The sequence below is a fragment of the Idiotropiscis lumnitzeri genome, chromosome 20 (genome assembly GCF_059441095.1).
Source record: "Idiotropiscis lumnitzeri isolate Australia: NSW breed Sydney's pygmy pipehorse chromosome 20, RoL_Ilum_1.0, whole genome shotgun sequence".
NCBI classification, from domain to species: domain Eukaryota; kingdom Metazoa; phylum Chordata; class Actinopteri; order Syngnathiformes; family Syngnathidae; genus Idiotropiscis; species Idiotropiscis lumnitzeri.
Genome location: NC_142410.1, coordinates 7,624,639 through 7,637,022, shown reverse-complemented (window position 1 = coordinate 7,637,022; position 12,384 = coordinate 7,624,639). Strand labels below are relative to the sequence as shown.

Here is a 12,384-nt window from a genome sequence, read left to right as displayed (position 1 = left end):
ATATATATATATATATATATATATATATATATATATATATATATATATATATATATATATATCATGTGTGTAAGGAGTGAAAGTAAATAGTCAGACAAATAAACAAGTAAAGGACAGATACCTGGAAAAATCAACTTCACTTTCCATCGCCGCCAAATATTTACAAACGTGGTCAGCATCCCAATGGAAGAAGCTGGCGAGAGTCCACATTCCTCAAGTGCACACATTCAAATATGGTTTAGTACATTAGAAGCGATTCGCCTCACTGTTCCCATGACTAAAGTGTGTTTACGGTGCTCCAAAGCCCGGCAGCACATTTTCACCTCAAACAAAAAATGTAAACCTACTGGCAGCTTTTTGGACAGCATGACTTCATGCAGCCTTGAATCGGGCTCCTCTTTTTTTTTTTTTTTTTTTTTTTTTTATGACAACACCTGTACTCAAATAGCTGCCATCTCGGAGCCCAAAAGTTTCTGCAGAAACCCAAATCCCTGGAATTTATTACGGGGGGCCGTTAAACTTGTGGCTATTGCTCAGCAACCGTGAGCGGCCCCGAAGCGCGTTAAACTGCGTTTCATGCTAACGTAAAAGGTTAATTTGTAATTAACTTGCACGGGTGACATAATACGCCAAGAATACGTCAGGGAAAATGACGTGCTTGTTCTTTACTGCGCTGTTTTTGTACTGCACGTGAAAACTGAATGCCGAGACCATGAACCAAAAAGGGGAACGTGCATTAATAACACAAAATTAATATATCTCATTTTAATAACTATAACAATAGAGGAGGGAGTGATTATTTGAGAGGTTGTTTTGTTCATTGACTCATTGACAGATACTCTCCACACCTCACTTTTTAAGTACCAGTCAAAAGTATTGAAACACTAATTCAATATTTTTCTTTATTTAAAAAAAAATATTTAATTGTAAACTCTCAACTCTCCAATCTAAACAGACCCGACTTGACCGGCGGTCCTGGTGGGGCTGATGGCATGGAGCAGCAGAGGACTCATCCATCACCCGCCAGCTCCCAGAGTGCACTGGGACTACTGGGGATTGCCATCATAAAAGTGTCACGGCTCTGACAACTAAAGACCAACACGGCCTCTTGACTGGAAGCTAACTGTGTTCGAGAAAACATTCCTCGGGTGTTCCTGCAGTGCTCGAGAAGTCTGTCAGAGCAGGACGCAAGAAAAAGTCTCGCGGATCCGTGCTTGAAACTGAACAGGAAGTTGGCCGTGTTCGTTTGAAGCAGCCATTTTGGGCAAATCCCTTTGATAAACTTCTACTTGAAATTTACAAGCCGGGATGCATTGGCAATGCTATGGCAACCGAGTATGATGAGTCAGCATAAAAGACAAAACTTGCACCTCGGGGTTGAAAAAAATTTAAAACACAGAAAAGAAAAGGTTTCAGAAAGCATGTTGTTATTTTGTGTTGATATTGTGACAGAAAAGTAAGAATGGCTCAGACAATTATGTTATTAGGCTAACGATGGTAACGATTCCGTAATTAATCATTAATAACACAATAATAGTAATATGCTTTATGAGCTAATGTGTTATTTCAGAAATGAATAAAAGTAGTAGCCCTCGGCATTAATTTTCAGTACTTAAAAAGTAGGACAGATCAACGCAAGCAAAGATGAAAAAAAATAAATTAAAAAGCATTTTGTAATGACGCATTGGAATATTTTGTCGTCGGACACTACGCAGCTACACTTTCCTTGCTTGTGCACTTCCTGTCAAACGAGGCCTTCGATGTTTTCAAACAGTTGATAGAGTAGTCGGCCGCGTGATGCTTCGCAGAGTAGAACCGGCGGTGGAACTTCCGGGGGCTTCGGGTCAAGATCAGCGTACGGCGGAGTGGGCGGGACGCGACATCCAAAAAAGCAGCGTTTGTCAGGAAGTCAGATAATTTAAGGTTTCAGCTCCTCAGCTTTGACGGATTGCGCTGCGGAAAGTGTAGTATTTATTCCTCCTGAGGGACTCGCCAATCACCAAAGACGAGAGACTGGGGTGAGTGGCTGGGGGGTGATGGTGGGATCCTTCTGCATCATGTGTGCGAGGGTCCGCTGGCCAGGCCTGATTTTGCCCGCAGGTACTCAGAAACACGTGAGCCACAAAAGAAGCTCACTCGCATGCAGACACACGCAAACACATGCTCCTGATCTACTTCCTTCGACTCAACGGCCATCTTGGGAGGATGTGCGGCGGACACGCCAGACACTAACTGCCCCCCCAGCAGCTCCCCGTCACGCCAGCACTTTGCTGGGTTCTGTCTAACATGTGTGAGAGGATGAGAGCACACGTACGCATCCATGAGAATCAATGTGAAGCGCTTCGAGGTGGAAAAGCGCTATACAACGGAAAGACCATTTACCAAGAGAACTACGACAATATAGATAGTCATTGTATATTACGTACAGGATGGGACAAACGTAGGTATATCATTTATAATTAACTCTAGTAAAAAAAAAAATTAACCCAAGGAAGGAAGGATGCAATATCAAGAGCTGGTCTGAGGAGGGAGGGAAGGAAGGAAAGGAAGTCAAAAAGGAGGTTTAAGCAAGAGAAGGATAGACGTTGAATGAATGATTAATTAACAGGTGTTGCAGATGGAAGGAAGGAAGGAAGTCAAAAAAGCAAGTTTCAGCAACAGAAGGAAAGATGCTTAAGGATTTATATTTAACATGCGTCACAGAAGGAAGGAAGAAAAGAAGGCAAGAAGTTAGGAAGGCAAGAAAGAAAGAGAGAAAGAAGGCAAGAAAGACAGACAAAAAGAAAGAACGTAAGAAAAGAGGAAACAAAAAAGCAACTGAGGGAAGGAAGGAACGAGGTAAGGAAGGAAAAGATGCCAGGAAAAAAAAAACATCTAATGAAATGATTAGTTTTCAAATCTGCAGCCACTTTTGGCCTACTGTCTGTACTATATTTGGATATTTGGATCAGCATGTCCACACTAAGTTGGGAACGTCTTTGAGTCTTGACCAAAAATAAAATCTCAAGTCGCCTTTCAGAGCGTCCAAAATCTGATGTAGGATAACGTGTGAAATAATACATCATTTGTTCCAGTAATTTTTTAATCTTTTCAACTTTCCAGCGACCTTTGACAGTTTGTCATGAAAGCGACGCGCTCGCTATGAATCATTCATCACTGGAAAACATTTTCAAATGGAAAGTGTGCAGCGGCGGCGGCTGCTCGCCGAACCGCAACATGCGTTTGCCGCCACAAACGCAACATTTTCAGCGGTCTGCTCACAAGCAAATAAGGTAACGGGAGAGGATGAGTACACCATTGCATACAGTCATGCAGAAGGAATCATAATAGCCGGTAATGGACAGGTAGCAAAAAAACAAACAAAAAACAAAAAATGGCAAGTGGTCCTTCAACAGTCCCGATTTATGACATGTTGAGCTTTCAAAATGGTGCGTGATGAACAGTTATACTCGTATTTGTTTTCCCCATTGAATTATTTTTTATTTATGGCCCAAAATGTCTTCCCTATTCATAATCACTGTTAGCATTAGCTTAGGTTAGCGTTTACATTGTTAGCATTCTGATGTGACAAAAAAAAAAAATACCCCAAAACATTGCTTACACCTCACTCCATGACAATCAATATTAATACTTAATAACTTTCATTATGATAGCACACAAGTAACTTTCTAAGTCAATTTGACTCACAACATAGCAAGAGAGTTATAGTATTAAATTAGCTTGCTACGTTGGGTACGCTTGAACATCCATAACGTTTCTTAGTCCGTTTGGAAAAGATGATTTTTTTTAAGTCTCAAGAAAGGGAAAAATAATTCTCATAAACATTACTTATACCTAATTATTACTTCATTATTCAACATTATTCTTGAACGCGGTAAACAAGTGACTTTACAATGGGTCAATTTCAAAAAGAGGGGAGCACCGTTTAGCGCTCTCACTACTTTGTTTTAACAGAAACAGCAAAAATGTTCACTAGGTCAGACCTGGTACACTATTGAAAAATTCTTAATAATTTATTCCATGACTCACAATTCAATCAAGATTCATACACTTGCAAACCAATGACTTTACCATGGGTCGGTTTGACCCTCATTTTAACAGGAAGGTTAACCAAAGATGATCACATTGGCTCATTTTCATCCAAATGAGGTCATTCAAAATCAGTACAAACTCAAGGTATAAGGTAATATTTGCTTTTTCCCGCAGCTAAATGGAAAGGGAAACCCGTGTTCTACCTTCCTCAACATGCAGCAATCACACAAACCGCCAAAGTCAAACTAATCCATTAATTTGACCGCGCTGCGCCTTTAAGAGGAGCCTCCATGGCGCAAGTACAACATTCCGGCCTCATTAGTTTACACTGCTGATATTAATACTATGATTACAATTGGACATGGTTTATTTGGACTACTATTAGTCCTAATACAATAATAGAGTCTGAAAGAGGTTCAGATGTGGGTTGGGGGGGGGTGGATGAGTGGGCACAGGTTCCATTTGGAGGCATTCCACCCCCAGCAGCTGCAGTGGGGGGGCGAGGGGTGGCTTGCACAGGTCAGGCGTACAGTAACACTTGACCTCAAACGTGTGTGTGTGTGTGTGTGTGTGCATGCATCCCGGCCCCCCTCACCAACGCGGTTCCCTGCAGACAGAGCCAAAGGGCAGTAACCTCCAAAGGCTTTGTTTGGTGGTCCACGGCGCGAGCATAGGCCCACCATTGTACGAGTGCGCCGCTCAATCGCTTGTTTTCTTTGGGAAGCAGGAAATTGGATGACTGGCTACCTGCTACAACAACATCCTGTACTTGAGAAGCCGTCTTCTCGCCCATACCCACCTATTATTTCCCTTTTCCATCATACGCAAGTGGTCAGCCAGAAAGATTCTTTTTTAAATCTCCCTCTGGTGCAGAGCCCCCCCGCACCCACTCCCTTGTGCGTGGGCTTTTCTAGTTTCACTCAGGTTGAGATCAAATTGGCCTCATCCAGATGCTTCCGTACAAAAGAGTGTGCGGCGGCGGCGGCCAAATGCTTCAACTTTTGGAGTCAGACGACGCCCATGCAGGTTAATGGTCAATTATGAGTCAGCTGGAATGACACTGATGCGATCATAGACATACACTAGATATATATAATATATATATATATATATATATATATATATCTCAATATCTACATCTATCTATATATATCTATCTATATATATATATATATATCTATCTAGAGAGAGAGAGAGAGAAATACATAAATTAAATATGTAAATAATATTACAACTTTTCTCACTGTTGCCATTTGCAGTAATAGGTACCTTTCAAAGAATACAAGTACCCTCCTGCAGAGGTCGTGAGTTCCCAGCAAAACCTGACAAACACACACACACACACACCCACGGACACACACACTAATCTCTATAGGGTGCACAGTCAGGTGTGAGTAATGCACGTTGCAGCGTGAAAACATTCCCCGGGATTAGGACACATTACAGTCAGGATGCGAGCGGCTTGATTAGGACTCATTGTGATTGGATTGCGCGACATCACTAATGATAATTACGACATCACGGGAAGGGATTTGCTTGGTGTTACGCGTTGGATGGGCGGCCATGGTTTCCATTAGGTGGGATAAGATCCCGTGACCCCCACACAGGATGACGTTCCGGTTGCACCCCACCTGGGATAACACGATGACATGACCACAGCATGTCCATGAGGCACAGATTGTGTTTTTTTTTTTTTTTTGATAACTGATTGATAACTGATGACTGAGTTTGCATGCTTTTCCCGTGCTTGTGAGGGCCTCTTGCCTCACCCACACAAACAGGTTTCTTAGTTTAGTAGAAGAATCGAAATTGTCCGAGTGTGATCGGTTGTTCGTCTATCGGTGGCTTGAAATTGGTCGGCGACCAGTCCAGAGTGTACCCGGCCTCTCACGCCAGAAAACAATTTAATGATAAGTGAGCTTTTTGAGCACAGAAAGTGAGTACACCCTTTTGAAAAAATGTCACCCCCCCCCAAAAAAAAACAACAATTTGTGAAACTCTCAGTTTCATTATTATTATTATTGTTATTATATTTCAGTATCTATACAAATTTGTGTTTGGTGACGATATTTTGCTAATGTAAAATCGACTTGGGCGTTACCTTTAATACAGGCTGGGAAACTGTAAAAACTGTCATGGATATCAGTTGCTGTGCAGTTTCCTTTAGCTTGTGCAATGTTTGAAATAAATGCAGAGGATATTTTGCCAGTTTTATAGCGGAGGATTTATTCTATTTGCAAAAAAAAAAAAAAAAAACAGGCAACATCTGTTTTTATCGCTAACATTCAAACAGTAGTAAAAAAAAAAAAAAAAGGAGGGAAAAATATGCACAAATATATATTTATATATATTTTCTTTTTTTTTTTTTAGGGGAAAAGTGAGTCTCTGCAGCTGGTTGCAGTCACGTGACAAAAAGTCAAAGTCTTCCACATCCAGGAGGCCTCTCACAATATTCAAAATGGATGGATCATAAACAAAACGGAGATCACGAAGGACATCAACTCTATGTACACTGGAAAAGCACACACACTGTTGTCTTCTTTTCCTGGGAACACAAATATATTCATAAAAAAAAAAAAAATAGTCTTTGGAATTTTTGGATTCCTTTGGAGAGGCCCGACTTGACCAGCGCTGCTTCTTGGCGCCCTCCCATCTCGCTCGTTCACCTCTCACTCGGAGCTGGGCGAGGCGGCCGAGTCCATGTCGTCGTTCTCTAGGTCGTTGGGCGATGACGACTGTCCGCCTTTCACCCTCTTCCACTTCATCCGCCGGTTCTGGAACCAAACTTTCACCTGCAGGAAAGACACCAATTAGGGTATGATGACTTAGGCAACACTCCAACTTCAGTGTTTATAGTGGAGGAAAAAAAAAAAGTCGGATAATGCCCTCGCATGTGGGCAAGGAGAGCCACAATCACGAGACAAATACCGGCGCACCTAAAAATGGGATTTAATTGTCAATCTGAATTTTTCTTTTAATGAAGCAAAGTCACCAGGTCTTCCTTCACCATCACACCTGCTCGAATATCATTGGCCGGTTTTCAATGTCAATCGTTATAGCTGCTCGGTAAAAGATATATTTTGACAAATATGTCCAAAAGGGAACCACTCAACTATTATGATTTAAAAAAAAAAGAGCAATTGTTTTAATTTATTTACTATTACGAAAATGAAAAAAATTTCACTGTAATCTTAATTTTTTATGGGTGGCACAAGATGGCGCCAAATGACTACCTTTGTCTAAATGACAAAACTTACTTCAGCGCTAAAACTTTGGCCTGAGCGCAAAAGTAGCAAATAGGTGAGTGTCAACTTGTCCCCCTCCAAAAATTCCACAAAAAATTTTTGCGAATGACAGGGGGGGTATTTTCAGGGTAATACTTTTTGTGAAATATGTCATATCAAAACAAGAACCTCCAGCATAAGTGTCCTCTTTTTTTTTTTTTTTTTTTTTTTTTTTAAAACTAGAATATGATCACCCTTTTTCGCTATTTCTTTTTTTTCCATCTTTTGGTTCAAGTTTGTAGAAGTTGGACCTGGCCACTTCCTCATCCATCCTCATCTGACGCATTCCAAAATCCTGATCCACCCCCCCCCCCCTTCTTCGCCGTCCACTGTCCTCCATGATGACTGATGGAAAGGACATCACAACAGCGTCGAGGATGGAACACGGCCGCCGTGGCGTTCCAGCAGTCTGGCAATTCCATTTAGAGAAGCAGACGGCCGTTCCGTGCGGTCACCGTGGCACCGCCGACTCATTAGCCGGGACACCGGACTTTTTAATATAGCCGGCCGCATGCGCACGTGCTGGCCCGGTTTGATGGCGCCCCCGAACCCCCCGCCCACCCCTCAACCCTCACGTCATGCGGAGAGAACCGCAAGAGTCCGTGCAGGAAAACATCTGCTCATTGTAATTTGGACGACCAGGCGACGCCAACGGATTCGCATGACGGAAGGAGCGGGGGTAGAGGTTTTATTGTCACTTTGAAAATAGTGGACAAACTTTATTTTGGATTGTGCTTTTAGCAGGGATGACATGTTCATAGATTGGTGCCAAAATAGTCAAGCGATCAATGATGTGATTTTTTTTATTTATTTATTTTTTTTAACACTCTGGTTCCCAAACAAGGGTTCCCGGTTCACTTTGGGTTCAAGAGTTGCAACTTGAGGTCTTCAAAATTATTTGTCATATTGTATTTTTGCCTCAAAGACTGAGAACCATCGAGTCACTAAAATAAAACAAAAAAAAACCTCCCTCCTCCATCCATCAAAATTGTTATTAAAGGAATAAAATGACATTTTTCATTTATGAACAAGGAATATTATTTTGAGATTACAGTCCTTTCCCAGAATAAACGCAATTACATTACTTGTTAAGATTTTACCTTAATTTCAAGCCTCCAATGGTTGAGGAAGACATTTTTCCAAGCTTTTTTTTTTAATTTTTTAACAATTTTTATTTATTTATTTATTTTACTTTCTTTGCGTTGCATGTTGCATTGTATTTTGTATTTATCATTTTGTCCCTGATATTCACATATCATCGTGACAATTAAGTACATTTTACTCCACGGACATTCTTCTGGCTTCTGATTGGCTAAAATGGCCTCAGTCACAGACTGGGACGCCAATCAATGCTCTGGCACATGACAGTGTTTGTATGTGGAAAGAGGTGTCATTTTTTATTTTTATTTTTTTTTCATCTAATTTTACCGCTCCCACATGCCTCCTACACTTGTAAAATAAAAATAAAACGCTGGCCTGCATTAATTACATTATGTGGTATACTTTGTGTATTAAATACGTGCCTTTAAGTGGCGGGGCTTGTTGACGAAAGCAAGTCTCCATGCGAGTGTCTGGGCGTGAGCTGTGGCTGACATCAGCTTCTTAACGAGTGTGTGTTACTGTTCGCCAACTGTGGCTCTCCTTTCCCTTCATGTGAGGGCGCACGGTTCTTTGCAACATACTCTTTCCGGTCTCATACCTGTCTCTCTGTGAGGTCCAGGTTGACGGCGATCTCATAGCGCCGCAGCCTGGTCAGGTAGTTGTGGTGGGTGAACTCGGCCTCCAGTTCTCTCAGCTGCTCCTTGGTGAAGGCCGTGCGCTCCTTCCGGGCTTTGCAGTTGGCGTCCGCCTTGCACACTGACTCCGTGTCTGGGCGAGGAGTGGAGGAGAAACGCATTGGGCCGGGGTGTTTTTCACGAGAAACTACTTCCGGTGAAGGGTACGACAACAAAAAAAAGATTAGCGCGCTTATTTTAATGACACCAACAAACTTTAACGGTCAAGGCGCGGTGCTTTGAGGACCACCGTGAGTCATGCACACAGCGGGTCGGCATTTGGCTAATTTGTCCATTTGGCCACGCAGCCACACAGGGACCGACTTAGTGGAGGAATGCGGCGGAACATCGTTAAAACGGCCAACAAACGAACAAAGATGAGGATGTGTCCTAGTCGGAGGAGTTCTTACGTGTGTGTGCGTGCGAGTCGCCAGGTCAGGAGACCCCCACATTAACTCATCTGTACCGGACAGCACATCCATCAGGAAATGCCTCCAACATCTCCACAGGGGTTGGTATTTTTCAACAATGTTGAAGTTAAAAAAAAAAAAAAAAAAAAAAAATTGAATTAAAAAGCCGCATTAGGGGGCAGAACTCCACCAAGGCCTAACTGTCTCAATTCAAACCAAGCAACAATTGAGTTGTGTTCTGTTTTTGTGTAGTCTTCAAACAAATAACGTAATAATAAAATTCAACCAATTTTCATCTGAAACAATTTCAACTTTCGCCTTGTCAAATAAGATTGGCATTATTTTCCTCTAGAAAGATGTGACAATATTCTCATGCGATTCTCAAAAACATAACTATGTAGCCAAAAATATAACACAATCGCCCAAAACATCTCTGGAAAAAGATGCAAACTAAAAAAGACAAAAAAATCTTAAAAAAAATAGTTCTCCAAAAATAAACTTGAAATATTTTTTTTTAAAGAAAAAAAAAAATCCCCTCCCAAAAAAACTAAACAAAATGATCTAAAAAAAGATTTTTTGTTTAAATGAAAGACTTTCCTAAAATATATATATAAAAAATAATGTTTTGTCCTTCTAAATATGTAATATAGTCTCCTAATATATATATATATATATATATGTATATAAATAAAATTTATTGTATTTCTTAAAAATATGTCAATCGTCTCTTATGTAATGTAATTTATTGTACCCCATAAATATGTGTTTTTTGTCGGAAGACTTCATGTTAAACAGAAGCTCTTTGGGAGAGATCGGCAAAAATCAAAAGAACAGCCAATGAGCATTTAAAGGTGTAAACAAATGACGAGGGAGTTCCAAACGGCAACAAAGGCTGACGTCATCGTATTTCACTTTCAAACGGCTCTAATTCAACAAGGTTTAGTTTTGCCAGAACGTGAACTTTTGCAAATCCAGATGTGAATTAATACATGTGTAGGTGCAGATGTTTAAAAAAAAAAAAAAAATCACACTTAAGTTCAGGTGTCAGCGCTAATAGCGTTCAGGTCGGCTTGGCAGCGCCCTTGCGGGAATGCACGCATGAACACCTGGCGAGACCTCGTGACACCCCACCCCCAAGAAATATCCCTCACAGCCAGATGCCGTAAAAGCAAGCGGGCGGCGGAGGGGGAGGCAAGGTGCTTGCGTGGAGGACCACAAATTGTCTTCGGACAGTTGACAGCGTGACGGCCAGAAGCAAGCGTAGATGCGCGCAAATATCAACTTGACTAGTTGTGCAGGCATCACTTCTCAAAAGTTGGTGCATTTTAACAATTAAAAAAAAAAAATAATACAATCCGTGCTAAAGTTTAAAACTCACTTTTGTTTTTTAACTTTGACACTGGTCAACAATATATTTATGAAGTGCACATGAAAGGGTTATTTTTATTTTTAGTCGAGTTTAGGCTGGATATGTAGATGACTTTTTGCCTCTGGTTGCGCTCGATTGAGCAATGTGATTATTATCACAAATATATTTCGTGTAATTTTACAATTTTTGGAAAAATAGAGCTTACACATCAAGATGGAATCTCCATATGAAATATGAACATAATTTTGATTGGAAATTAGAAATTGTCCAATTACGACAAATCAAGGATCATGAAGGTCTGATTACATATTTTAAAAAAGTCATGAAAAAAAAATGTATCTCGTGAATTGTTGGGATGCAGTTTGGAGTTCAATGAGAGTTAAAATGACTCAATGAATATCTATGAATGTGTTTCATGTCTGCTCAATAAATGTTTTGTTTTTTTAACACTATGAGAAATTAATATCCATCCATCCATTATCTACAAATGATGAAAATAACTACAATGATTCCCCTAAAATATTGCAATAACGTTTAGGGAGCAACAACAGTGATTTATTCGGAAGCTTCCCTCACCTCCATAAAGACCTTGACATGAATGTTAAAATATGAATATTAATTGGGATTAATTCTCCGGTGAGAAGCGTTCCGGAAGCACATCCCCTCACCTGTGCCATCTCGCTTCCTCTTGCCGCCGCTCTTCTTGTCGGAGTCGCCCGACGCCACGCTTTGGGGCGAGTATTCCCCCTCCGGGCACCCAGGCAAGGCACCCGGCAGCCGCTCAGCCCCCACACTGTCCAGATCAGGCCCCGCGCCCGCGCCCTCCCCCACGGCGGCGGAGGCGACCACAGGTGGGCAGGCCTCAGGGGCCCGACCTCGCGCCTCGCAGGGGTTGAAGTGCCAGTCGGTCCTCTGGTAGCCGCCCTGGCTGTCCGGGTAGAGTCTGTCGTCGCGTGGGTAGGCGGCGGCGTGCGGCAGCAGGCAGGAGCCGGAGAAGTCCGTGTAGGCTAGGAACTCGGGCTTCTGGTGCAGGGTGAAAGGGGCCTGCTGGTAGGGCGACTGCAGGTTGGCGCCCGGGACGCCCGAGTGAGGGTTCCGCATGCACCCCCAGATGGGGCTGCTGGGGTGGGCGCTCCTCATGCAGCTGCTGGCCGGCTGGTCCATGGTGGCACTTGGGAAAAGTCGTCGATGAAGATCCTCTTGACGGCGTGAGGACGCGACGCCTCGGTGACCGCCGTCGTCGCTCGCACTCCTGCGGTGTCCTCGCGCACGCTTTGGGACTGGATGCTGGCTGACCTGCTGGAGCTGGACGCTCAACTGCCGGGCCGAGGCGCAGGGGCCGCCTTTTTTCACAAGTCTGGTGAGGCCTCCTTGACGGTGAGCCCTCCTCCTCGAGGTGGGAAAGCGCGGTGAGTTTATGGTAGGGGGGAAACGCGACACCCCGGAGGCGGAGCCTGCAGGCCCCCAGCCACATGTTGGAGTAGCTGGCCTGCCGCATCCACTATTAATCACTG

At 42.6% G+C, this 12,384-nt stretch overlaps 1 protein-coding gene across 1 annotated transcript; it reads right to left on the bottom strand.

Moving 5' to 3' along the window:
- Window positions 1-6,244: 6,244 nt before the first annotated feature.
- On the bottom strand, window positions 6,245-12,175 carry meox1 (mesenchyme homeobox 1). The gene is made up of 3 exons (XM_088284095.1): window positions 11,539-12,175; window positions 9,016-9,185; window positions 6,245-6,824 (listed from the first exon to the last, which is right to left on the bottom strand). The coding sequence occupies exons 1-3, from the start codon at window positions 12,032-12,034 to the stop codon at window positions 6,702-6,704; spliced, it is 789 nt and encodes a 262-aa protein (XP_088140221.1). The 5' UTR covers window positions 12,035-12,175; the 3' UTR covers window positions 6,245-6,701.
- Window positions 12,176-12,384: the final 209 nt, after the last annotated feature.

Coding starts and splice junctions, on each gene's coding strand:
- meox1 (XM_088284095.1), bottom strand. CDS start 12,034: ATGGACCAGCCGGCCAGCAGCTGCATGAGGAGCGCCCACCCCAGCAGC. Junction 9,186..11,538: donor GAGGAAGCGAGATGGCACAG/GTGAGGGGATGT, acceptor CTCCTCGCCCAG/ACACGGAGTCAGTGTGCAAG. Junction 6,825..9,015: donor TGGACCTCACAGAGAGACAG/GTATGAGACCGG, acceptor TCTTTCCTGCAG/GTGAAAGTTTGGTTCCAGAA.